This window comes from Anas acuta, chromosome 7 (assembly GCF_963932015.1).
Source record: "Anas acuta chromosome 7, bAnaAcu1.1, whole genome shotgun sequence".
Classification (NCBI taxonomy): Eukaryota; Metazoa; Chordata; class Aves; order Anseriformes; family Anatidae; genus Anas; species Anas acuta.
The window spans coordinates 10,797,743-10,824,861 of NC_088985.1; the positions used below are offsets into that span (position 1 = coordinate 10,797,743).

At 42.1% G+C, this 27,119-nt stretch overlaps 1 protein-coding gene across 3 annotated transcripts in view; it reads right to left on the reverse strand.

Annotated features, from left to right (window-relative positions):
- CDHR1 (cadherin related family member 1) overlaps positions 1–27,119 on the reverse strand; it is a 47,301-nt gene that overhangs the window by 12,906 nt on the left and 7,276 nt on the right. For 2 of the 3 annotated variants that reach the window (XM_068687982.1, XM_068687984.1), the window contains exons 3-14: positions 24,498–24,643; positions 23,590–23,640; positions 22,162–22,251; positions 21,670–21,756; positions 19,896–20,012; positions 18,098–18,241; positions 15,495–15,573; positions 12,579–12,679; positions 9,852–10,055; positions 6,806–6,958; positions 3,439–3,603; positions 1,238–1,305 (exon numbers count right to left, since the gene is read on the reverse strand). In XM_068687982.1, coding sequence (XP_068544083.1) covers positions 1,238–1,305; positions 3,439–3,603; positions 6,806–6,958; positions 9,852–10,055; positions 12,579–12,679; positions 15,495–15,573; positions 18,098–18,241; positions 19,896–20,012; positions 21,670–21,756; positions 22,162–22,251; positions 23,590–23,640; positions 24,498–24,643 — 1,405 coding nt within the window. The remainder of the gene's footprint in view (positions 1–1,237; positions 1,306–3,438; positions 3,604–6,805; positions 6,959–9,851; positions 10,056–12,578; positions 12,680–15,494; positions 15,574–18,097; positions 18,242–19,895; positions 20,013–21,669; positions 21,757–22,161; positions 22,252–23,589; positions 23,641–24,497; positions 24,644–27,119) is intronic. The other variant, XM_068687983.1, reaches the window with a different exon arrangement.

Consider the following 27,119-nt stretch of genomic DNA (forward strand, 5'->3'; position numbering starts at 1 on the left):
AATGTATTTAAGAAGGGGAAAAGTGCCTTTGCACCCTTATTTCCTTATTCAGTAGCATAAGAAGAGTGAGCCTGAACATCCTCACAACTCCAATCAGAAAAAAGTTGCACCTACTTTTTTTTTTCTTTCTTCTTTAATCCTTTGTCAACAACCTTCACAAGCATCTTTGCACCAGCAGCTACACTTTAAATCAGAGAGGTCTGCCTCTATGACATGACCTTTGCCTGCTTGCCTCTATGCAGTCTGCAGATAGCTTAAAGACTTACTGAGCAGCTCAGAATAATCCATCCTGGAAATGCTCCCCTATGTGTACCCTTCTGGCTACAGAAGAAATTCACCCTTAACATCTTGGATTTTGGACTTTGATTGTGCCTCCTAAATGGCTTTCACCCTAACAAGAGGAGTTCAGCTTTAACTCCAGGGGATAATGTAAAGAGAAAAATAGATTCTGGAGCTGAGTGCCTGAACAGCTTATTCATTTCCAACTTCTGCCCTGCAGCCCCATCACGTCCAGGAGATGCAGCTGCCAGCAGCAATGTCTGTGATGGCTGGTGCTAGGCATGGCTGGGAGCCCCAGCTGATGGACCGCAGCAACTGCTGGGATGGAAGCAGTGTAGGCAAAAACAACATACCGGGACCTTCTTACCCCCACACTGTTCCCAAGGCAAGGAGAAGCCAGGCATTGTTACAAAATCAAACAAGCAATGGATTCCCTTCTTCCCTGATGTAGGGCTGCAAGTTTTACATATATATGATGCTTTGAACATCCAGTGCAACTGGCCTTGAAAACTAAAGTTTATATCTTTGGAAGTCTTGACTTTGATTTATTTTGGCAAGAGTTCAAACCAAACTATTTGTACAACTGTATAGAATGGTAGGTGAAAGAGCAAGGAAATTTTTTTTCTCCCAGAATTGACTTTTGACAGCTAGACCAAAATCTCCCATTTCGCTTAGAAGCATTTTTCAGATGGTGATTGAACAGATCCTGTGTACTGGTACTTCAGCTGCCTTATATCTCTTTGGGGGCTTGTGGGTAAAATTCCATGGGTTGATGAAGCAGATGTTTAATGATCAACATTTTTTCTATTTTGTTCTTTTTTTTTTTTTTTTTCCCCCACAAAGCTCAAAGAACATGGCATAAACGTCCTTGGAAATGAGCAGATCAAGAGCAAGCCTGTTCTTTTAAATTCTTTTTAATACTCTGCTTAAAGGTTATTTAATTTTATTTTTTACTCACAGATCTGCTCCTGTTCCATAGATAGAGTACTTGACTTCTCCCCAAAGTCCTGAATCTGGATCTGTAGCCTTAAGAAAAGAAAATAAGAGAGTCATCCTTTACTAAATGGCAAAAAGATGTGTGGCCGTTTTTCTTTGAAAAACAAGTCACTTAAAAACCCAAGCTCCCTCCTTTTGTCAGAACATTTTTAGGGGGAAACCACACAGACAATTATGCACCTAGAAAACAGCAAAATCTAACACACAGAAATGTCACTGGGTGTCCCAATTAAGCTGCTAAGACGTTGCCAGTCTCCTGGCCAGGCTGGTGCCCAGAGGCTCTAGCAGGGAGAAAGCCACTAGATGGCTCTATTCATTGACATTTAACACATCTTTCCTTTAAAAGAAAAGGAGCCAATGCCAATGACACAAACTGCCCACTCTCAAGCCTTCCTAATTATCAGTTTAGTATTACTGTATATTCCCTGGCCAAAATTACTTACTGTACATAGAGGATTTTTTTTTTTTTAATATTCTGCTGTTTTAATCAATTCCGTTTAAAGTAACATGTAACAAATACTGAAAACTATCCATAATATTTTAGCTTTGCTTATAAGATAATCACTCTTGTTCCTGTGTGACTTTTAGTAATGCAGATGCTACAACTGTTGATATCTTTGTTCAGGATTCTTGTTGGCTTCCAGTCTTAGCTCAGGATTTGGAAAGCTACTGATTTGGTGACAGTAATTCCCATAAACCCGTTCCTTTGATAGCTCTGAGATGCTATACTGTACCATTGTATCTGGCCATCTAAATTCCTGGTGGTCGTGGTTAGCTCACTCATCTTTCTGATTAAACATTTGTTACTTCTTTTGAAAACTAAGACAATGTCTTTGATTCCTGCATGGCTATCAACCTTGCTGATAAGTGTTTTAAGTTTCTCTCACCCCATAATTTTGACCACAGTCTACGTTGGGACTGCCTAACTTTTCCCGAAACATTCTGTACACCTGGGATTTCTGCCACAATAGTAGTTCTGGGTACTCGGAGAATCTCAGTTTGTGAAGTATATTTGTGAATCTGGGTCAAACACTGAGTTGTTATCACATGAAAGTAAATTTTACATGGAAACTTCAGCTACGCTATATATACCTTGGCTTAGAATGGTTAGTTTCACTGCTTTTTACAAACTTTTTGTAAATTTCTTTCTTTTTTTTTTTTTCTGTCCACCTCATAGAAATTTTTTAATTCACCTTCTTGTGAAGACAGTGATGTTTGGAGTCTGTTCTCTACAGCATTCCTATTAGTTTCCTCTAACAACCATTTTTGTAATGTTTATGTTCCTTTTCTTCTTTCATTCTTCCAGCTCTAATATTTGCCTTTTGCACTTTATTATGATAATTTCATTTCCTTTGTGTTTTGCAGACAGCCTGTGCTGGAGATCTCTGGCAACCTGCCTCCATCACCCTTACCTCCAAGGCCTCTCTCTGCAAGGTGACTTGCATCACCCTCTGATCCCCATGTAGCCAGGAGCTTTGTGACATGAGACATGTTTCCAGTCCCAGCAGCTGCACTAACGGGGTACAGCTTGCATCTAATGGCTGGGAACGCTTCTCCAGCACAGGACCCATGCAACACTCTGATTTTCCCTGAGCTTCTTTCTATGGAAATGTGAGCAGAGGAAAATCTGTAAGCGTATTCTTCCCACAGTGAGAAGATACTTCAACAGGGATCTTTCTTTCCCAGCTCTAAGCATTTTAGTGTTATATTCTTGCCTTCATTAACTGTCTAATTATGCATTTAGCAGCCAGATTCCTCCCAGGAGGAGGAGACTTATACCTAACTAAGCAGGCATCTTGTTTTCTTTTTACTCGTACTTAAGCAAGCAAATCCAGTAAATCCAATTCCACTTAGCCAGAACCGAAGCTTTCTGCTGGACATTGATTTGACTGGGGCTTTCTTAGTACTCACAGACCATGTGATCTGTCTTAAAAGCAGATGGCCTTTAATTAAAAAAAGAAAAAAAAAAGAAAATTTGTTGTTCTGAAGAATGCTTGCCTACAATTTTATTTTATTGGAACATGTTTTGTTTATTCTAGAAAGGAACTGGAGATGAATGGTAAGATTTGTGAGGTGCCATTGTCTACTGTTTTTAAGGTATTTGAGCTATCTCCATAAATAGCTAGAAAAGAGAGCATTTTCTTAACAGATAAATAAACTTACAGTTATAGCAACTACATTTGAGCCTCCTGGGGAGTTCTCAGGGATCCTGGCAATGTAGTAGTCAGAGGAGAATTTCGGGACATTGTCATTGGTATCCAGTAAGCGTATCACTACGTCAGCTGTTGAGCTGAATCTCTCTGGTGTGTTCACCTCTATTGCAAGAAGCTAAGAAGAAAAACAAAACCAGAAAATTACTACAAAGCTGATACTACTACTTCTTAAAGGAGTTTCAGAGTGGAAGCCTTGAGCTTCAGATGGTAGAGAAGGGCTGCCATGGTGTCTCCTGCTTGCTTCATGCAGCACCTGAGACAAAGGCTGTTGGAGCCCATCCTGTGCCACTCACTCGCAGGGCACTCAGCCTTTGCCTGCCGTGTTACAGTTCCCCACTGAGGCAGGTGGTGTGTGAGGTCTGCCAGCGGTGGCACCACTGACTGGCTGAGAGGCACATGCTGTGTTCAAGTCTCCCTGCTGGACTGGGAGAAATTCGTGTCACCTACAGGTGACAGGGTTTGGAGGGGAACAGTTTAAGTAGGCAGCGAAAAGGCTATCTCAGTACCATCTTCTGGAGCTCTTCCTACCTTACGGTTATACCAGTTGAAAACACAAAGTGACAGAGTTCTTGAAGAATTCAGCCCAAAGGATTGCTTGGAATCACTACAGATCACATCTGTTCTGAAAGAGGAGTTTGTTACTGCATCTCTGTGCTAACTTGTGTGCTTGGGAGTCTCGGGGTGGTGTTTCACCAAATTACTTTCGGGTGGTGTTTCACCAAATTACATTTTTGAAGTTAGTCATACAGACATCACCAAACCTGCTCGTGAGCAATCTCAGCTCTAAAACAGCACACAGATAAAGTCCGACTGCTTATCATGCACGTGGACCTGTAACTAAACTATAGCATCCACAGCGAAATCTTTGCTGCTGGTATCAACCCCTGCTAAAGTATCTTACAAGGGCTTAGTATTTTCACTTTGTTTTCTACATTCATTTTAATTCCCTCTCCTTTCAGCAGTCACAGTCCAGCTATGTCAACATACTGACAACATCTTCCTTCCCTCGGGGGGGGGGGGGGATTTTTGTCAGATTACTTCTCTGCAATGTATTATGCAGCTGTATATAGTTCATTATAAACAGAGAAAAGAAAAAAATAGGGGAAAACTATTTCTTCAGAGGACTACACAGCAACAATTAATACAACTGCCAGAAAAGCAGACAGGTATAATCTTAGAAGTGGCAGGTGATTCGTTAAAATAGATCTGGTTTTGGCAACTGAAAATAACTGCAGCCTCATCTAGTCCCAGTCTGCAGGAGATGTGAGTGAAGAAGGCGAGGAGCAGGTCCAGGCCCTTGTCGAGGAGGGACGTACTGTGTGCTGATGGAGGAGGAGGGAGGTGGTTTGGCTTCCAGAGCAGGTCAGCCTGTGGCTACAAGTCCCAGCATAGTGGGACAGTAACACTTGGCCTCTCTGGCAGAGGGGCTTGAGCTTTAAAGGGCCAGGTTGGAGGGCACAGAGGTACAAATTATCACAGCTGCCAAAACTTGGGAAACCCCCTCTGGCTCTTGGACAGCTGAAAATGAAGAAGGTCATGCTGACCAAATGTATTTAAAAGCCAGCCCTAAACAGAAGACAGATTTTCTCAAGTAGCCTTTGCCTCAGGTAGTTCTTTAGGGCACCTCCCAGTCATATCAGCTTTAATCCCTCTCTGACATTTTACTGTTAAATAATGAACCAGAGGAGCTGGACCATTGTTTACAGGGGAAAAAAAAATGACAATAGCTTCTCAAAGTTGCTGTAGGATATGTGTTAAATAGAAATAAGAACCTGTTTCACCCCAAAGTTTAACTAGAATGACTATTTTAGCAACTAAAACTGGGTAGGAAGTGATTTGAACTTTTCAGGGAAATGGAGAAGGCAATGAAGTCTCTATAAAGTATTTGCTGTCATACATTATTACCGTATCATTCAGCTGCACCTTCTCCATTTGGAATCTAGACAAATGCTCTGCATTTTTAGCAAAGCTGTACAGTCCTTCTTCTGTAGAAGGAATTTCACCCTCCCTTCCCACCCCCAAAAAAACAATAACTACTCAAGTTAAAAAGATGTATATTCTTTTTCCTAGTAATTAATTCTTTCAGTGTTCAGGCCAATCACATTAACTACTTCCATTTCTATTAGTATTCATGAGGAGGCCGTGTGTAGCTTCTTTACTGGTCTTTTGGCAGTTTAACCTGAATAAATGTGTGCTTATTATAATTAGTTTCAGTAGCATTTTATAGCCCGTTCTGAATCTTTCATTTTGATACGATAATGATGCATCATATTTTTGTAGCATCTATAAGCTATGAAGTTCAAACTGAGAAACCAACTTTACAAGAAGAGACATGAAGCATTCTGCAGTGAAAGGACTTTTGGGTGGTTCTGTGCAGGGCCAAGAGTTGGACACAGGGTTCCTTGTGGGTCCCTTCCAACTCGGGATATTCTGTGATTCTGTGACTTGGTAAGGACACAAAACAAACTATGTGGTAAGGGTGAGAACAAAACCCAGGAAGTCTGACTTCTGAACTGTGCTAAAAACACCTTTTTTGTGTACAAAATGAAAATTGGCATGTTTATACTCAGCTATACAGTTTTGACTTTTTTTGTTTATGACTACAGAGATTGCCTACACCATTTGATGCAGACAGAACCCAACATCTATACTCATGTTCAGAGGCAGCTGACACAAACCATACTACTTAATTATCTCATTGATGAACTGATGAATCCATTAGGGAAGGTGATAATACAAGTTTCCAGCCTTCAGATGAATGCTGGTTCTTGTATGGCTGGCTTGGAGCATGGGTGCAATAGCCCCAGATCAGTCTGCAAAAGGCCATATATATAGATATGCTCTGACAAAGAGAGTGAGCAATTTTGGGAAATAATTTTCCAGTCAGCTGGGACCTTCAGCCAGCCAATATTGAAAAGCATGATCATGAACAAAATTGCTTAGAACTAAGCAGGTGAATTTCTGGCTCCAGAGAAATTAGGATTTCACCCTGTGAATTTATCATTGTAAGAGAAGAAATAACACCCTCAGGGTTCTGCCTAGAATGACTCAGAGCCAGCAACATGTACAATTTTCACAGAGATAATAGTCAACAGTTTGCACTGACTGGACTAAATTGCATCCAGATGCATCCATTAAACCTTTTGGAAGTTGATGAACCAAGGGTGGAAAATGGGTGTCCTTTACATGGAATATAATGTCACTGACAAAGCATCAGACAGCTCCAGGTGGACTGAGAAGACAAATCCCATCAGATATGTAAGCCATCATACACGTATCAGATACACAGGCAGAGAAGACACATAAAGCAGAAGTACCTTGAAGGTTAACACCTTGAATTTTTCATAGTCAATAGCAGCAGAATTTTCCACTATTATTGTAACCTGAGCCTCATTCAGGACAGTTTGGGGAACGACTCGGAAGATGCCACCAGGTCCAACAAGACGGAGGTTGAATTTAGCATTTGCTCCCTGTGAATAAAAGCAGATACTGCATTGTTTTTGGTGAACAATTCATTTCTTACAGCTTATATTAGTTCTGTTTCTTCAGGCTGTATAAAATTAGCATCAGTCTTACTGCTTAGAGACCTCTGTTCTCCATCCCCTGAGAAAGAGACCACTAAGAAGCTTAGTTATATAATCCCTCCAGCCCTGGTCACAAAACAGACGTAGCTTTTCTGTAAGTAGATTGACAGGCTTGGTTATTCTTCCAGTCATAATGGAAAAACCCTCCAGTAGAACTGGCTACAAGAGGCACTTTTTTGGCAAGGAGCCTTGGGCTTTGTACTGCGTGTTGCCAGCTAGTGCAGGTGAGCAGGACACCACCACGTGCAAGGAAGCTCTGCCTTCTCCTGGTTCCTGCCAAGGAAAGACAACTGTGCTGCTTGAGTCAGGACAGTTCTCAAAAACCCAACCTGTTACCTTTAATAACTCATTCTTGGGATGATGCAGAGCCATGAAGATGTGCAATTTCCAAACAGAGGTGGTACCTGACAGTTTGCACTGACTGGGTAAAGCCAGCCCAGAGTTACAGCCACCAAACCTACTGGAGGTTGGTGCACTTGGGAGCAGAAATGAGCCCCGCTTGTGCAGAATAAAATGTGGCAAACATCTGATAGCTCCAGGTGAGGTGAGAAGACAAATCCCATCACATAGATAAACCCAGCCAGAGAGGAAATGGGAAGCAGCAAAATCTAGAAGGTTACCACTACTGGTGTGTGAGCTGGGACCAGGGAGCCCTAGTGCCAGCCCAACTCTTTAAAATTAACTGGAGCATGGAAGAAAAAAGATGAAGTGGGGATTCTCACATCTCTGTCTTACAGGGGAAGAAGGAAAATGAGCTGAGGCCATGTACCAAGCTCTCTGACTTCACCAATTTCTCCAACAATGTCATGATTACATTGTGACAACCAGCCACATTCAGTGCCTGGCTGTGCCACGTTTTGCCCCTAGCATGAATCTTGAGGTGAAGAATTTCTAATAGTAACTTTCAAACAGGAAAACTTGCAGCTGTATTCCCAAGGGGCTTGTTATGAGCAGTTCTTGCTGCAACCATGTCAAGAGGAAAAGTATTCAGTGGTGGACCCACAAGGAAACCGGAGTGATCTTGGATCTAAGCTCAGCGGTGTGCCTTAGCACAGCAGTTTGCATGGTTTGGCTACACAACCCCCCCCAGCCACACAGGGGACAACAGGCTCTCTTCTGGGCAGTAAAGCCGGGCATGCAAAAAAAGCCACAACAGCTGGACTATGGGGAAAGTTGAATATCTGACCACAAGAAGTCCTCTGTACTTGGGATGGTGGCAGTGGTGGGGAGAGAACTGCCTCCCTCCAACAGCTGTGTGATTTCTGACAGTGATGTGCACTGACCCCAGATCAGCTCAGAGCAAGCCACTCTGCCTGTCTCATAGCAGACAGCCGCGGGACACGGGAATGACTGAAGGGACAACACAGCGAGCCCTTAGCTGCGTCTGTCAGATGAGGAGAGTAGAGGGAGAAATTTCTGTATGATGTTCTTGCAAGATGGCATTTCCACTGAACTTTCGGCATGAAACAGGCTATGCCCATAACTTCCTTCTCACCTACGCAACCCATCCTCCTAAAGGGGCAACAGTGGCTGTGACAAACTGATTATGATTTGGATTTTCTTCCCTATATAGAACTCCTGTGCGGAAGAGAAACATTGCCTTCTATGCCTTAAAACAAAAGCTAACCAATCCCGCTGGAGTGATGTCTTACACTGTACTAGGAAGCTTCTTGAGAAATCTATAGTGTACTTAGCAATGTTTTCTGCTTATTTTGTAGCCTAACTTGCAGCCCTGAATATTTTGTCAGCCTACATATGATAAATATATGTTTTGTCTCTAAATAGAAGAGATGGGTTTTGTTTCTTTTCTTCTGCAGCAACATCCTCTGTGACAATAGCAGGATAGACGTAGCACTGCTTTGAAAGCAGTCATTTATCTGCTTGCTGCAGAGCAGCAGGAGGGAGGGGGAAGAAGCTAGTGGGTTTGATAGAGTACAATACAGTCAAAACAGCACAGTACTGAGCACAGTTATATAAGAGCACTCTTTCCAATAGCAATACAGTTCTCAGATGCATTAAGCTTTCTCTTGTCACTGCCTAACCTGAGGCTAACTCAGATGGATGCCATTCATACAGTATTTAGCTTAGGGATCCCTATAGCAACCATCACCATAGTACCTATGGGTATCAGAGGTCAGCTAGATATCTGGCGGAGATGAATGGAGCCTTCTTTTCTTTCCTTTGATCTGGTTAGTTAGTTTGGCTCTGGCATAATTTTTCAGATTACCTAAAAATATCACTCCAGTGGGAATGATTTATCAAAGTACGCACTGCAGACTCTGGTTGTAGCAAAAGGGCCAGAAGGATAATATGCTGTAATAAAAACAGTGTAAGGGTACAGACCATGTTGTTTCCAGAGGGGCTAGAGAAGACACAGACAGCAACTGCACTTAAAGTTACTAAAGTGGTTGGGAGCCCTAAGTAAATCTCTACAGGGAATGTTCTTGGACATTACACTGACAACAGCTGAACAGAACCAACAGAGGAAAATAAGGACTGCCCAACTTCAGTGGCCCCAAGAGCTGGACTGCAGCTTTAGGACCACCCTGCTCCTTGCCATAATGGGATATGAAAGACTGAATATGCTTCTGGCTCCAAACTCTATGGTAACGGACCCCAAAAATACTTTGTCTACCCTGAACTTTCTGGGAATGCAGGTGAAACAGCTGAGGTCCTAAAAATCAAAAAAAGGGGCCAGACATTTGCCAATCCTGTCAGCCCTGACTTGTCTTTGGGAAATAGGGCAGGAAAACTCAAAAACCACGTAGTTTCCGCTTACCTGGTCTGAATCGTTGACTGTAATCTTCAGTCCCCTCAAGATTTCACCCTCTGGGGGATGCTCATACATGGTCAGTTCAAATCTGTTCTGGGGACCGTTTTCTCCGTAAAACGTTGGAGGATGATTGTTGAGGTCAACCACCCTTATAGTCACCATGGCAAAAGCATACACAGAGATGTCACCTTCTGGACTGACTTCGGATGCCTACAGAAGGTAGAGAGAAAAAAGATGAGGGAATATTCCCTTCTTAGCTGCAGCTGGTTTTCCTCAGCTCCACGTTCAGATATTGTTCTGCATGCAGAAATCACCCCAACACACACTGATTTTGTGCACAGATTCACAGGCTTACATTTCTCTAGAAACCTCAGTCCATTTCACACGGAAGTTTATGATGATTAGAAGGTTATGGTAATATACCAGTCTCAACAAAATCCTGATGAAAAAAATCTCCTCATTTTGTGAGCTCTGTACCTCACCCTAGATGAAAACAGCTCTCTAAAGACAGATAATCTAATAAAGACAAGATAATTGCTTGCCTGAAGTGCTGACAGAATAGAAAGGGAAGGTGAACTTTAAATTTGCTGGGGCATTACAGGTATTTGATTGTTGCATTGCTGGAAGGACAGCAGCTTTGAAACACTACAGGAAAAACTGTACTTGCTGCATTTAGGCAGCTGGAAATTTGAAAAAGCAGAATGACAGACTTTTTTTTTTTTTTGAGATTTATTCTCTGATTTACAATTCTGCTTTTCTGCCTAGGTGAGCTTAGTTTAAGTTGGATAGAGTTTGTACAGATGAGCAAATTTAGCTAGCATTTTTCTGAACTGAACGATGAAATCAAAATTAAACAATTCCAACACACAGTCTAATTCACTGGGTTGAACCTAAGATATTTCTTCTGTCAGCACAGAAACTCTGACTGGTGTTTTTGTAACAAAGCAGGTATCTCTAACAGACATTTTTGCATTCAAAGGGCTCAAAAACAAAGGCGCTAGACTGCTAAACTGCTCTGAAGAAGTAAAATTCAATTGTTTAAAGCATGTCATATGTAGAGTGGTGCTAAATTCCATCACATAATTTGTTGTCCCATTTATGAACAAACAGCATCCTCACTGATTTGATATTACAGTTCTGCAACATGCAACTAAGATTGAATTTACCTGAAAGATTGTTGTACCACTTTCTGAGGCTAGGGAAGAAGATCCTCAACTTGAAATAGATGCAGTTAGAACTGACAGCAATAGCCAAGGTGCAACACGACTTTGACTAGATGTTAGGGGAAATTTATTTGTAAATTATGCCTAAATTCCCATATGTATTGCTGACTGTATTGCTACGCATCTGGTCAGAACAAGAAACTGCACCAACAGCAAGTGGAGAACATCCCTGTAAATGGGTCTGCCAGGAAGGGGTGGTAGCAGGGTGAGCCAGGCCCAGGCAGATCCAGCAGGCTTCATTCAGTGACCACAAAATTTGCCCTCCTGGCACACAGCCATTGCTCTCCTTCCATAACAGCTGCTCCCACTCATCCTCTCTGGTGTGCAAACCAATCTGGAGGTACTGCTGAGAAACAAGCAATTTTGCTGAATGCAGCCAAAACAGAGGCTCGTGCTTGCTACCCAGCCAGGTATTTTTATCTCTGCTTTAACATTTGGCACTTTGCTTAGGAGACACATTTTCCCAAGGTTATTGAAGGCTTCTCTAGGAGCATTTTGAAGTCTGAGTCAAGGTTTGACGTGTCTTGACTTCTAAAGAAGCTGACCCTTCTCAGTGATTTTATAGGCAACCCGAGGGTGCTAGTCTTGTAATAGAAGCACACGTCACTACCTCCACGGGGTTATACAACATCCTTTCAGTCCCACAGGCAGGTTTTATAGCCTGCACCAGCTCCAGGTTGCCACAGCTACAATTAGGAGGTTGGAAGAGCTTGAAAGGGCCTGACAAATCCTGAATCTGAGAAGTGCCAGCAGACTTCAGTAAAACAGAGGGATTAGGAGAAGAAGTGGTGGATCAGTGTAACTTCAATGAGAGGAACCCTACAATCTTGCACGGTTAGCCAGCTGCTCAAGCCCACCAGCAAAGTGCCCTTGGACACGCTATATTTAAAACTGTCTTCAGACAATATTGTCCTTACCTTGGTGAACTCTCATGATTTTAATACACATTTGCTTGAGGAAAACTGATAGAGTCTTCACAATCTAACTCTACATTTTTAAATCTTTGCTCTTTAGAAACTGCTTAAATAATGAAGACTGTCACACTGACACCAGCTCATCAGGGTGTTAGCACTTATTTAGTAGTACATGGTTGATCAGTGCTTCAGGAGTGGTTATTGACACAACACAGTGTGATCTACCCCAATCCTATTACTAATCGCAGACTTTGCAGTTACCTATCTCTTCACATAGCAGTTACAAGACGTCAATTCCCAGTCCAGCAATAACATTTGAAAATACAGAGAACAGTTATTTGCATATCGCAAAGGATTTTGATTCTCTAGGCTCAGACATGAAACTAGGACAAGACGACTTCACTTGAAAGAAGATATTTATGACACCAAATATCTTATGGAACAAAAGCAGTTTGTTCTGTTTTACAGTGTCTAGCAGTCTGCTCAAATATAGCTCCTAAAACAGGTAAAGTGGGCTATAAATTGAGCTATTTTAGACAATCATGACTACTTAGGGCATTTAAGACCAACAGTCTTCAAGTGACCACAGAGCATACCTGAACTTTTAGTTCATACACTTCTTTCTTGAGCTGATTTGGGCTTTTTATAACAGAAATGGCTCCAGTTGTGTTGCTGATCTCAAAGGAACCTTCGCTTCCTGCAATAAACCAAGATGCTCTAGTTACAGGCCATTCTTCCTGTTTTCTGAACAAGCACAATCAATCAGCCATATACTTCATTAAGCGTACCTTTGTTTGCATGTGTATCCATCCCCCATCCCTATCAGTAGCTCTGCCTCTGCCTTTCAAAAATGAAGTATTTTGATGCCTGGTCATGGTGTGGTGAAAACACAGATGGAGGCCAACAAGGGATTCCTCCCCTAGGAATGGCTTGGCAGAGCCCTACCCATATGGACAGCTGCCCTCATTCTCCTTTCGCCCACCCTGGTCTGGTTCCCTTCTAGATTCAGCAGCCTGGCATGCAAATTTGGTAATCATTTCTGTTAGGCTGTCTTCTTCATATGCTGGTTTAGACAAAAATAGACAGTCCTCATTTTAATTAGCAAATTCATACATAGTTAAGTCTGAGAAACAAGAATATTTCTCTCAGTAATATCAGCTAAGGTGAGAAGTTTGACAATCTGAAACAGTCACTCTTTCTGCAAACAGTGTCTCTTGAGAAACATCTGCCCTTAGATGCTCAGCTGATAATAATAAAAAACACCTCTCAGCCTTCTGCAAGGCTGGCCTGAACTAAAAGGGATTTTGGAGAACCTCAGGTAGAGCTCAGGCTTTTTTCACTGAGCCTGAGTCTGATCCACAGACAGAACAGGGCTGTGGGCTGACTTTGGCCCCTGCAACCTAATTTTCATCTTTCTGAAAAGAATGTGAACAAGGCTGTGATCCCTTTAGACCTGGTGAATTTGTACCGAAGCAAATGTGAACTTGCAAAGAGGCAGCAGCAACTCATCACAATGTCTGCGCCCACTTCACTGTCACAGCCAAAAACAGGGAGTTGCCCAGGAAGGGGACCGGCCGACCAGCTTTGGGGGCCCTGCCCTGCTCTGCCACAGGGCTACGGGCACCCTTGCATGCTACCTTACTCATGGTATTAGTCTTAATGGCCAATGTGGCACAGCATACCATTGAAAGGAGAAAAAGAAAAACCTTTAAAATAAAGGAGATTGAGGCTCAGAAATAAAGGATAATAATCTGAAAGCCAAGCCATTTTTCTTTTTCTTTAACTCAATTTCAGTGCTAATTTTTAAACCATCTGACAGTGTCCCATTTTGCTAATACCTGCAATAACTGCAACTTCATTACAGTATACTAGGCACAACAATGAACAGCTATTGAATCATGCTCTGGTCAATTATTAAGATACATTGGCCTGGAAAGAACATTCTGACTGAGAAGAAGCTGAAGTCAATAGTGGTTTCAAGCCACAATACCTTGTGTTATTGTCTAGGTACCACAGGGAAATTGGTAACTCAAGAGTATGTAGCACTATGTGTTCCTCCATATAGCACATTCAGAGGATTAGAGTGCTTTCTAAAGTGGTTTCACCCTCCTTGGATAAAAAAAAAAAAAGCTTGTAAAGAATAAATAATTTCCCATTTGGCGTTAGTCAGCCTGCAGTTATTGTAATAATGGCTTGTCATGACTCAGGTCAGGGTCTGAGGTGGAAGGGCAGGCACCTGCTGTAATCTCTTCTTTTCTATTTCATAACTTTCTATGCACTAAAAGCATATTCCCTTCCTCTTTTCCATTTCATACTACTAGTCTGTCATCCCCTTCCATCTTCATTTGCCACTCTTGCCTAATCGCTTACCCTTTTTATTCTATTTTCTCCCATAGCAGGTGGTCCTCTACTTTCTTTGGAAATATAGTATTTCTTCTCAATAGTCTTATTTTCCTTTCATACACTGCCTGGTTCACCTGCCTCCACTTACTCTCCCTTCCTCAGTTTCCTCCCTTGTCTAGCTTCTTTTTGTCCCATTTCTTTGTTTTTACTCCTCATTGTCCACCTTTTTTACTTTCTTGCTTTCCATCTGTTTTTCTCTTCTGTTACCTTTTGTCTCAGTGTTTCTGCCTTTCTTTTCTCCTTGTATCAGGGGAGAAGGAACCTTAGCATGGGTCCCTTCCTACATCAAGAAAAAACCTGAACTGCACCCCTCTCCATCCGCTCTACCTTGCTTTTTAAATCACATAACACAATGAAGAAGTTTCTGCATAGCTCTCAATTAAACCTCAAATTTCTTTCATTAAATTTTGGTTTCTCACTTCTGTGAGTCAGGGTGCCCAGCTGTCATGCAAGTCCTGCTTTGGAGGAAGAGAGAACCAAACAAAATTAAAATTGTAGCTTGCAGTTTAGTTGATCTAAGTTGTTGACTTCACCAGTCATCAATTCAGCTAAGTCTGTTTTTTATGCTATTAAAAGACATGCTATGGACACTCTCCGAATTGCTGATGAAAAGCATTAATCTTTTGATAATACCTACTTCTAGTGCCCTGGTCAGCCAGTCTCTCTTCACTAGTAAATACAATTTCTTCCAAGAAACCAGACATTTGAATGTTTAGCCACTTAAATGACAATATTAATAAAAATATACCTCTAAATACCATGTCTGGGTCTCCCAATGCATTTTCTTGTCTCCCAGATTAAATGATGGTGATACTCAGTGGCAGTGAATGCATCTCCCTTTACATTTTTTTGAAGCAGCAAGGAGGCTACTGGTGCCTAACAAATCAGCCATGCTAACAACTCCATGCGTAGTTCCGTGAAGCCGGTACTAAAACTCAGTGAATCGTAGCTTGTTTTCTGGTAGACAGGGCCCTGGAGTTGTTTGAGATACCTGACACTATTTCATGAGTCTGTCTCAGCTTTATTAAGCTCTAGCAATCCCCCTCTAATTTAATGTCACATCTAGTTTTGACTCCTCTTCAGATTTCTTACAAGCCAAGTCTACTCACCATTCACGAGGCAGTAACGAATACTGTTAGGCTTTCCTCTGTCTCCATCAAGAGCAACAACAGTGAGGACCTCAGAGCCCTGGGGAGAAATGGGAAATTACTTTGTGTGCTGAGATCAAAAAGCAATGAAATTGCAACTGTGTATTAATAAACCGAACTTCAGCAAGTTTTTATGCAGCAAGGTGTGGAAGGAAGAGTGGGTACTTTTGCTCATGCTGCACGGGGAACACACCAAGGACCACTGGCTCCCAACTAGAAAAGTCAGTGCTTCGCTTAGCCGAGCAGGAAGGATGCCACTCCTTGGACCAACTCTGTGTCATTCCTACACTGATGATTTTATTTGTTCCCAGTGATGTTACAGCCCATACATGGTACCTCACACAAAGTGGGGATGACCCTGCCACCACTTGTTCCCTGTGGAGCCCCTGTGCCACCTGCCCTCTCCAGCTTGCTGCCAGCACCATGCCACTGCGTGCACCAACAGCGGAGTATCCAGCTTCAGCACACGGGTCCCAGCTGCCCCGGGGAGGCCAGGGCTTGCTGCAGTCTCAGGGCATGCCATGTACTTGCCAAGATACCGTGCCTGTTTCCCTGCATCCAGTCTCTTGTCCTTTTTCCAGTTCCCCTTTAGGTGAGCACCAGAGGACCGGCAGGCACACTGTGCCACTCCCCATGGGCTGCCCCTGCCCACCGCTGGGGCAGTGCTGGTGGCATGGGTGTGCAGCAGCTGCAGACCCCGCACAGCCACAAGCTTGGGCAAAGGATTTGGAGTAACCCACCTTAGACCTGAGATTTATTTTGGTTCACTACCAAGACGCCCTCTGGTAGCTGCTGGACATGCTCCTGGTGTTGCTGTGCGCCCCATGGCATGCAGAGACCCAGGCAGCCACTGAGGAGTCATCAGATCATTTTTGTACTACCCGATCAAGTTCAGACAGGCAGCAAAAGCAAACCAAGGCATCACAAAGCAACTTGCCTCATGGAACATTTAGGGCATAAAATTGTGATGAAAATTATGATGATTTAACTGTCCTTAAAAGCCTCGCTGTCTGTCTGCGCGAGTAACATGGCCGTGGGCCATACGTACAGAGCTTGTACGCTGGAGACCATTTGCTCATGTGACTGCTCCTATCAACTGCAAAGGATGATGACTGCCAGCGCTGCAGTGCTCACCCAACTGACAATGAATTGCACAATTTAGGCCTCTGAATTCAAGTGCTACTGTTTTAGACTGCAAAAACAGGAACACTGAAGAAACTGTTAGTTAATCGCAAATGGCAACAGGGAACATTTTGATGACAACCCTTGAGTGAATTTTTCAGATGAGAGCGAGGTTCTGTTAGAGCAATTGGAAATACAAAACTGTACTTATTATCATTCATGCTGGAAGCTGCAATAAAATCTGCCTATAGGGCAAAATGCAGTGCAGTCCCTTTGAAAGTGACATAGTACTTGTAAATCCTGACAACTCCACCAAGGAGCAAAGCAGCAAGTTTACAAAATTAACATCAAATGTGTAAACAACACTGGAATCTGCTAGCTTATCTCTCTGTGGATTTCATTCTAATAGCAAAATTCACACTGGGAAGGACCTGTTTGTGCTTCCGTCATTATAACATCATAATGGTGTAAATTATGAGCTCAGGCTGGATGTAATTAACATTTATTGACTCCTGTTTCCATGGTAAACACTAACTCCCGTGTATGTACCTGATAGTTATTTCAAGATCTATATGCAACTACATAGAATAAATCAATATACATAATATCATTCATTCTGAATTTCTTGAAAATACACAAGCAATACTCCTCTACGCTGCTGAAATGTAACAGCCTACGAACTGAACTGCAATAAACAGTCATGGAAGGGCTGAAGTGTACATCAGAGTTCTGGACAGAAAGTAAAGACACAATCTTTCCTGAAATTCAAGGGAAGATCAGGTGAACAGGGTGCTAAGACACCAACAATAGTCTAAGGTTGGGTATTTTCACAAGCAGATACCACTTCTCATCCTACGTACAAAAAAAAATTTAATCAAAACTTACGTATCAGGGTAAAAACTGATCCATATACAGTGTCATGCCATTGCTTAGATATAGGGACAATTCATTAGTTTGCAGCTTCTGGAATAATATATAGCTGGAAGTATCATCAACACCAACAATAATATACAGCTGAAGGCACCATGGTGGATACAATGAATTAACTCTAAGCTCTATACTCTCCTTTAAGCAAGCCTGCCATTAGGTGAGGTGATGACACAGGCAGGAGCTCACTGTACTCCTTGGTTTGTCTGTGGCATATATGAAGTAGTATCTTCAGCAGCAGATATGTGCCAACAAATGCAGTCTTAGGAGATCTCCTAAGTGGTTCTGTTAAGTATGTCCCTGCTTGCTTCATAATCTGGTGGATTTTAGGCCTGGGAGGACTTCCTGGCCCCTTCTGCCTATTTTGCCACCACTGAGCAGAAAGTATTCTGCATTATGGGGATGTCAGGATTGCCTGTCATCAAGGGGACAGTACAAACAGCCTAGAGCATGGGTCTGCCTTGACTGAGATGTGAAAGACTTCACTTCTCCTACAGGTGAAAACCAGCACTTACTGCGAGTGTATCCTCATAGACATATCCATAGTAGGGAGTCCCGATGAACATGGGAGGTGTGTCCTGAACATCCTCCACATTGACAGTAACCGTTGTTGTGGCTGAAAACACTTTGTTGTCTCCCCTGAGCTTCCCACCACCATCCTAGAAGAGATGTCATCATCAAACATCTGCTGGAATATGCCTGCAAATCTGTTTATGGCACTGTACACTCCTCACGAGCCTTCAAAAGCACAGTCCCAGGAATCCCTTCTCTCTCTTAACGCACAGACTCATCTCTGCTTTCCTATTCCCTTCTCTTTTCCATTTGTCCTGCTTCCTCTCTGATTAAGTAGACATCTTGCAACGTCTCAGAAGTAGTTTCTTTTATTAAGGTGGTTGTGCCAATATATGCAGTTATATACAATCTGTTGTCAACAACAGATGGGATAAGGAATTCAGCTTTTTTTGAGAGAGAGAGAAAGGGGACAGCTAGAAACAGATGCAAAAAAATAGCAACCAAGATCTACAGCTTTTCATCCCACATATAGTCTTGCCATAAATTCAAGACAATGTGAGGTAGCAAAGTAGTGCATTTCCAGGGAAAAATTAAACAATGCAGGTGATCAAAGTCTCCTAGGGACTCCTACGTGTGAGTCTAAAGTGAAAGGATGGAGGAGCACAAAGTCAGAAACTGTTAGAGAGCCACGGTGTATAAAGTGTCTGGGGACTTTACTGCAATCAACTCTGTGCTATCGATACAGCAGAGCCAATTAGAAAAATTCCTCACAGTTTCAGAAGCTTTTAACAATCTCAGAGTATTGGCTGGATGTCAGTACTCATGCTTGTATGAATTGTTTAGCATGTCTGCTGTGTCTGTTTTGCAACTTCCACTTTTTGGGGGAGAGACAGTTTTTTTTCCTCCTCATTGCCCCAAAGGCAGCATTTAGACCAAATTTTTGTTATTTCTCTTCAAATGAACCTTGCCTAAATAAATAACATGATCCATATTTTTCATAAAACATGAGAAACTCAAAGTCACTGTAAGTAGCAGCAGAATCATTTTCTTTCCGCCAGTGTGACTCTGCCTGTGTGACAGCTCTGCACAGGATCCTGAGAGACTTTACTTCAGAATCCCATAAACTTTTAATGCCTGTTATGAATCCTCAGCTGTGCCACAGGCACAGCACTGCTGAGAATGATAGTGGAAAGAAGGGATGTGCAGCAATATTTGCAGGATTCGAATAAGATCCTGCCACAAGGCAGCAGAGAGGTGAAAGAAAAGCATCCACAGACATTTCTATAGAAGTCACTTGTGTGCTGCCCTGGGTCCAGCTGTCTCCTCTGTCTTCCTGTGGCTAATGACAGCGATCCACACTGCCTGCCTGCCAGGGGTTTGCCCCTTTATTGTGGCAGGGCTGTGTGCTGGACAATAGGAGGGAGTCCAAGCACAGGCACTTGCCCACAGAGGCTGACTTCTCAAAGCTGGGGCTGAAACACCAACTCTTTTGCTTCTAGGTGACTCTCAAAGTACACAGGTGACTTTCTGCAGCTGGACTTATTGCCCTGGCATTGAAGCCTGATCTAAATGTGGGAAACCCACCACCAAATGTCTCCAGATGTTACTCAGCTGGTCACCTTTCCTCCCTCACTTCTCCACGTTACCCATCATACTGCCAGATGTGACAGATGGAGTGACTCTGCTGCCTCAGTGTTACGGTTATTTCAGAGACTGTTTAAGCCATCCCTCTATTTGACCTAAGCTGCCCTTCTCAAATGCAACCCTTCATCTCCTCTAGTTTTGAAAAAAGTTTCATACCTTGGCTACGACGATGACAAAATGTGTTCTTGATTTCTCATAGTCCAGGGTGACCCCTGTTTTGATGCGCAGGACACCACTGTGACGGTCTATTGTAAACTTATTAGCATGGATGTTCTAGAAGAAAAGGAGAAACAGTGGAAGATTACAGGTATGGAAATAAGATTGCCATAGGGATTAATCTTCTATTTCATCTTCTAAGGGAAAAGACCAGAATAATGATATGGTTTGGGTGAATAATGTATTTGATGAATTTCACCTCTGTGTGTTTATGAACAATTCATGAACCAACCATGAGTCTCTCATTATTCAGAATAAATCAGTTAGCTTCAATGTAGATTTAAAAAATCTTTTAGTATTTCATTGTGAAATCTTGAATTGGCTACCAGTTCATTGCACACAATGAGGTAGAGAGGCCTAACCAGGGTGGGTTGGGGGAGACAATGTGGGGAAAAAAAGGAAAAAGAAAAATGGTGTTATCCCTTTGCATTTCAAAGTTCTACTGGCTTCAGAGAAGCAGGCATGTTGCATACATAGATTATTGTCAAGGACTTTTAGATTAATGTTTAAGTGATTTTCCAAAAGAAACACCTAAAAGACATCAGATTTCCAAAAGAGACTAAAAATGTCACCCTTCCTTCTGCCTGACTGGAACAATCCAGTAACACAGCTCCGTTTGGGTTTCCGTACACAATTGCTACTGCTGGATAATCTTTGTATTTTTGATGGACGTCACCACCTGCCCACACCAGACTTTCGAAGAATTTGTTTTTCTGCACAACTTGAGAATTCCCATAAATTGTGCCAAAAGTTATAGCTGCATTTTTTCAACAAATACACATATTTAGCCAGCTTTTTGGTATACAAATATATTAGGTAGACACAGAAGTTTAAAATAGCTGTTCCTTGGCTTCAGAGTCTATCAGCTTTCTGGAAAAAGCCCTGGGTAAAACTGAATCCTGCACATATTGCATTTTAATTGGATCATAATCAGTGAAATCAAAACTAGATTTCAACAAGGTGTTCTTCCACAGTAGGTCCAAGGTCTTAACAACATCAGCTTTAGTGCTATGCAAATATATTCCAACTCGTTTCTGTATTGTACCCAAGGTAAACATGGCAACAAATCGTTTTATGTTTTGGTTTTTATTTTATTGTCTCTTGAATAAGGGGAACTGCAGCTCGTCTGGAAGAAGCTGCTTAAAGGAAGAAGGAAGTTGAAGAACATCATGCGAGATGTTGTATTTTGGCATGCAAGGGGTCTGTAACACAGAAGTTCAGCTTTACATACAGAGCCCTTTTTGTTCCTCACCAGTGGGCGATACCTGAAAGGCTGCTTTCAAGCAGGCACTGGGCTTTTTCAGGGAGAAGACTTAGTACCCAATATTTTACAGTGATGCACCAGTCTGCTACATCCGAGTGCAGATTTGGGTTTCCAATGCATTTTGCTTTCCAAAGAAAGCTATTCCATACTTTTGAAATCCCATGTGCACACAAGACTACAAATTAGACTTGCTATCCCCGTCACTCCAAAGGGGCAAACAGGAGCCATGCTGCAAGGATTCCCACTGGCAAGCACAAGAGTGACAGTGGCAACCCCAGCACCAACCCCTGCCAGTTGGACTGCACTTGGCTGCTCACCAGACAATATCGAATTTGTTAAAGCTTGTTTTCTGGTGCACAGTACAAAATTGGTCCTATAGACACTACTAGCAGTTCAATCCTCTGCATCTTAGGAGAGAGATGGTTTCTGAAGGTACAGGCAATACCTTACCTGCAAGAAGTAGGTGATACTTCCCCCAGAACCAGTGTCTCTGTCCACTGCCTCGATCTTAAAGATACTGCTGCCAGAGGGAGTGTTCTGTGAGCAGAAAGAGGCACCAGACTCAGACAGAAGTGAAAAATCAGGGGAGTTACAAAAAAAAAAAAAAAAAAAAAGAAAAGTGAGCATGCAAAGAGGCAGAAAAAGGGAGCTAGTAGAAAGAATATAAATGAATGAAGGAACCAAAGAGCAGAAAGAAAAGAGGGAAGAGATTAAAATGGAAGAAACTGGAGAAGACCAAGAAACAAGAAAAACTTTCTGTAATAAGGGTGTCAGGAAATCTGCTAACTTGTTCCCTAAGTTTGCAGTAAATACTAAATCCCTGCCCAAATCCCAAAACAAAACAATGCCAATTAGTCCTGCTGATCTTGTTACTTGACTGAAAACAAACTAGCTCCTCTTTCCAATCTATTGAAATATAGTATGCAAAGAAACTTCACCAACCTCTGGGACTTGGACTATGTAAGGTGTATTGATGAACTCCGGGCTCTCATCATTAGCATCTGTTACAAGGATCCTAACTTTTTCCGAAACCTGGAGTAGAATATGAAGAACATGTTATATGTCAAGCTGATTTACAACAAAATCTGTTCATTTGTCTACTAAAGTGTAGCCAAAGGCAATGAAAAATTCGTAATAGGATGCCTTTGCACTACCAAAACTAAGTATATAAAAGAGAAAACAGAAAACCACAAAATCCAGAAGAATTTTGTGGATATCTGTGTGGAGAGCATGCAGATATCTCTAAATTAAATAAGGAGTCTTAGAGTACTTCATAAAGTTATAGATCAGGGCTGATTTTCTTAAGTCTTCTTCTTTATGGCATTCAAGATACCATGATAACTTTTATGGGAATACATAAAAGACAGTATAAGGTTGGTACTGACAGCACAGGGCATTCAATTACTGCCTCATTTGTATCATATTAGGTTAATAGCATGCATAATTTGGATGTAACAAATGCATGTTTTTAATATTTAACAATCTACCTTGAAGAAAATGCATATTCTTTTTCTAAAAATATGGACACAAATATATTTGATGAACTTCCCAGTTGTCTACAAAGCAGGCAGGTGGATGTGATCCCATTACTAGCTATTTACGGAGATTGTGGGGGTAGTTGTGCCTGTAGGACGTGGGTGTCTCCCAAGCATGCGGTAATCTCACTTCATTTGATTGAGATGAGAAAAAGCTCTAGAGTTATCCAGTTCTGTGGATAGTAAGAGGGTCCCACTTTTGTTGCTCCTCTAGCGATGAAGCCCAAGTCCTCTTACCAGCAGACTAACATACTGACTGTTAGAGCATGTCTGTAAACTGGAAATGCCAAGGAAATTTGTAGAACTAGGACTGGATGCTTGTGCAATGCCTCAGTTAAGCCCTTAATGATTAGACATGATCAAAGCTTTATTCAGCAGCAGACGAAAACCCTCACCACCTTAGCTAGCCTAGGCAAATCTTCTTAATGCCACACTAGAGAAACATTGTGGGGGTGGAGGGACAGGCAGCTCTCATGTGTCTAACACTAGGTTGCTGTAATGTCACATATTTCTCCAAAAAGCCTTCAGCTCCTTCTTAGTTATGAATCCCACTGAGCTGACAGTGAAACTTCGTAGGAAGCTGCTGTTATTCTGCAGGCCACTAAGTCAAGCTTTCAGCTCACACTACGCTGTAATTATCCTCAAACAGCTGAGTAAGGAGCTGGAGTGAGACCCGAGTTACTGGCAGTTCAGTGGCTCTTGAAACAGGAGGTAAAACTCTAATGAGATTATGTTTTCTGATAAAATGAGATAGTCCCTGTAAGGTAATTTAATGGGAGGAGGTACAACTGCAGGGCGGACAGTTTGACAAGTTAGAGTATAATTAAATACTTACTGTACTCAGGCCATCTGAAATACTGACAATAACTTCAATCTCATCTTCTTTCTGTAAACCAATAAAATTCATTTGTTAGAGAGAAGGTTTTGCCCTTATTGGAAAATGAACTGCAGATTTAAACATATCTCAGCAGGTACATGAAAATAACAACTGATACCACAAAACCATCACAAGAGGGACTAAAGAGACCCCTCAGGGGCTTCACCTAAAGGGCTTCTTGGACTTTCTGGAGCTACTGTCAAGAGACAGGTGCTCTGGGAATTCATATTGTTCTATAAAGTGCTTGTGAAAAATCAGTCATTTTTGAAGAAACACTACCTAAAACAACATTATTTGTTAAAATTCTTCTTAGTATGCAGTATTTTGAAGGGTTTGCTAAGTATTGCATACTCTTCACTGCAAAGCATACATGCTGGTTATGCCTGTGTTCCTGGAATAAGGTTGCCTTTAGGCTACTGCTGCTAGGAACATCTTTAACCCACATGGTTATGGGCCAAAGGGCTATATGTAACTAGAAAACCGCCCCGGAACACTGCTTTCATAAATCTGTACTTTCTCCTAATGACAGGAGAGTCCTAAAGAAATACAGATTCTGTCTGAGGATTATAGAACTGTACGCGATGGGGTGCGGGTGAGGGAAGATAAATATAAACTATAAAATATAAACTTCTCTTTTGGCAAAAGCTGAAAAAAGCCCACAGCTGCCAACAAGTTAGATAGCAGTGTTAGTGGTGCAAATCAACTGGAAAACAACCTGATGGGTGAATTATCGTGTCTCAGAATTACGAAGTAAATTACATGTTTCATATGACGCAAATTGATGTTGCCCCTCACAGCCATTGATCAATGGAAACATAAGGAAAATCCACGCATACACAAAGTGGTGACGTCTTGCTGTACTCTACCTCTCTGTCAAGTTCCTCAATTAGCGTAACATTTCCAAGATTTCTGTCAACAGAGAAGTAGCGTCTTGATCCGGCTTCATAGGTCAGGCCATATGTCACAGGATCTCCTTCAGGATCGGTTCCATTCAGGGTATACACATGGGTACCTGAAAAATTGATCAGTGATGTAACCACAGGGAAACGTTCAGTCAGTGAATGTTTTGTTGATTTGCTCCCTAGGAACTCAGCCCTCCTGCAAAGCTTCTGTGCATCAAAGCCACTTACTGGGAAATACAAGTGCATAGACTGTTTAATAGTCCTGACGGCCACTTTTTAGCCTCATGGTTAAACTGAATTCATCAGTGATGGTTTTTCTCAGTTAGGACCCTTTCCTGCACAACTGCATCACAGTGATGACACAGATAAGTTCTTGACTAACTATCACCACAGGATAGCCTGAAGTGATGCTGTTGTAGCGCCCTCACACGCCTTTTTCTATGGAAACAATGAAGTTGCAAACTAGCAGGTATGGAAGCCAGGAGCTGAAGGCAGCACTCACGCAGAACAGGGCCCAGGCTCTGGAGACACAAGGACATTTGCTGACTTTTCCACTTTCAGAACTAGATGCAAAAGTCTTCCTTCCTGCTTAGCTCCCCCTCATTAGCTCCCTCTCATTAGATTCTCTACTTAACACATCCACTCATGCACATAACAATGAATAAATTCTCTAAATTCATCAATGTATTTCCTTCACAAGCTGGGGAAAGAGAGAATGTTATTTCTATTTTTAAGTATTTGAGAAGCTGGTGCCAGTTTTCGCAGTAAAGCGACTTTGTTTATCAGAAGTGATATTTTCTGGGGGAGTTATAACGCCCACATTTTCAAAACATGCTGAGGGTTTATTAGCATTATTTTTTTTTAAACTCAGATGTTTGTCATTCTAATGTGCATTAGTATCCTCACCCAAGTAACTTCAAGCACTTCACAATTATCAGTTAACTGAGCCTGATATATAAAACAGTCGTTTGCTTTTTCCTCCTAGCAGTCTGACGCAATGTGGATAACTTATCTGAGTTATCCAAGTTGTAGAGGTTCAGAACACAAGCTAACAAAGTTCTAACAAGCTTCTAACAAAGTTCTTTAAATTGGAAATACTGTGAATGACTGGTTGGTGCTGTCTTTTGCTCTTGCACAGGACACAGAAGTATGATGGAATGACCACTGCTAACTAAGCTAACAAAGTTAGGGCAGAACACTGTCAAGGGGAGCCCAGAAGATTCCAGTTTTAACTACTCTGACCCTAAGTTTGATGGATTTTTAACTCTATGGGCAGAAGTTATAACCTTTTTCACATATCCTCACTGCAGTGGCAGTGGAGTTTTTCACTGACCAGCCCCATATATGTTTAACTCTAGAGCTTTGGCTGCAGTCCTGCCAATGCGCAGACAGGCAAGCTTCTTGAAGGTTTCTTTAGTTTTGTAATGCAACCTCATTTGCTTATTGCTTGACATGAAAAACGTGAAGCAGCAAACTGGCAAGCTTAATGGACACACAAGATCCAGACATCAGCACTGATACTTAGAAAAGATAGCTGTTGTTGTCTGCACAGCAAGAGATTGTGCCAAGCCACGCTGGATCTGTGCTCACTTGCAAGTGACCCCTCTTATGGTGATTATTAAGGCAATTACCTGGGCAACTTTGTACAGAGAAAGAAGTTCAAAAAACAACGAGCATGCAGAACACATACAACAGACTCTATTATGAGCTGGCTCAGCCAGCCAACAAATATTCAGGATTTGCAAAACAGGTTTACAAAACTGCAAAAATGATTACCACGATCTTGGTGGACTTATCCCACAGAACAGAGAAGGAAATTACAGGACATCGGTGTTGTTTTTAGGGAAAGACAATGAGCAGTATGATGAGACTTCTCTTACCGTAACACCTGAACTATATACATAAAAAGAAAGGTAAGGAGAGGAACAAACTGGGATTGTTTTCAAACAGTGTCCTAAGAGGACACCCACGTCTTGATATAGCCCCAGCATTGATTGCATTTGTTCTTGTTTTTCAAAAGCTCTCTCAGTACCACAGCTAGGGCCAAATGAAGAATTCAGGCATCAACTGTTTTCAGACCAACCCTTTTTCATCCTTTTTCTGCCACTAGAAGTTTTTACTTCTTAATTGCTTCTGTGCTCTGCTTTTTCACTTGTCCTGCCTGCTTCCAGCACATGGAGGTGCCTGCAGCTGCTGAGCAGCACTGCCTGTCCAGCGGAGAAGCAGGATGGACACCACAACCCATGGCTGGGGGCGTTCACAGCTTGTGGGTGACAACCAGGCACACGGTGCAGTGCTGGGACTGGGGCTGCCCCGTGCCACCACCGCTGCCAAGCGCTCCTCAGAGATGGCCAGGCACGTGTTAGAGAAGAGCAGGACTGTGAAAGTTCAGGTGAACACACCTGAACCTGGACTTGTTCTTCTAATCTTATAATTTTCTCTCCAGCACCATCTAGGAATTTTCCTCTGAGAAAAACAGGAATTTTCCTGTTGCTAGAAGTGAGGAGAAACATCGCTATTGATCCAGACTGAGATTACTGAGGTTTCTGAGCAAGTTTGCTTCCTAGCTAAAACTGATATTTCATT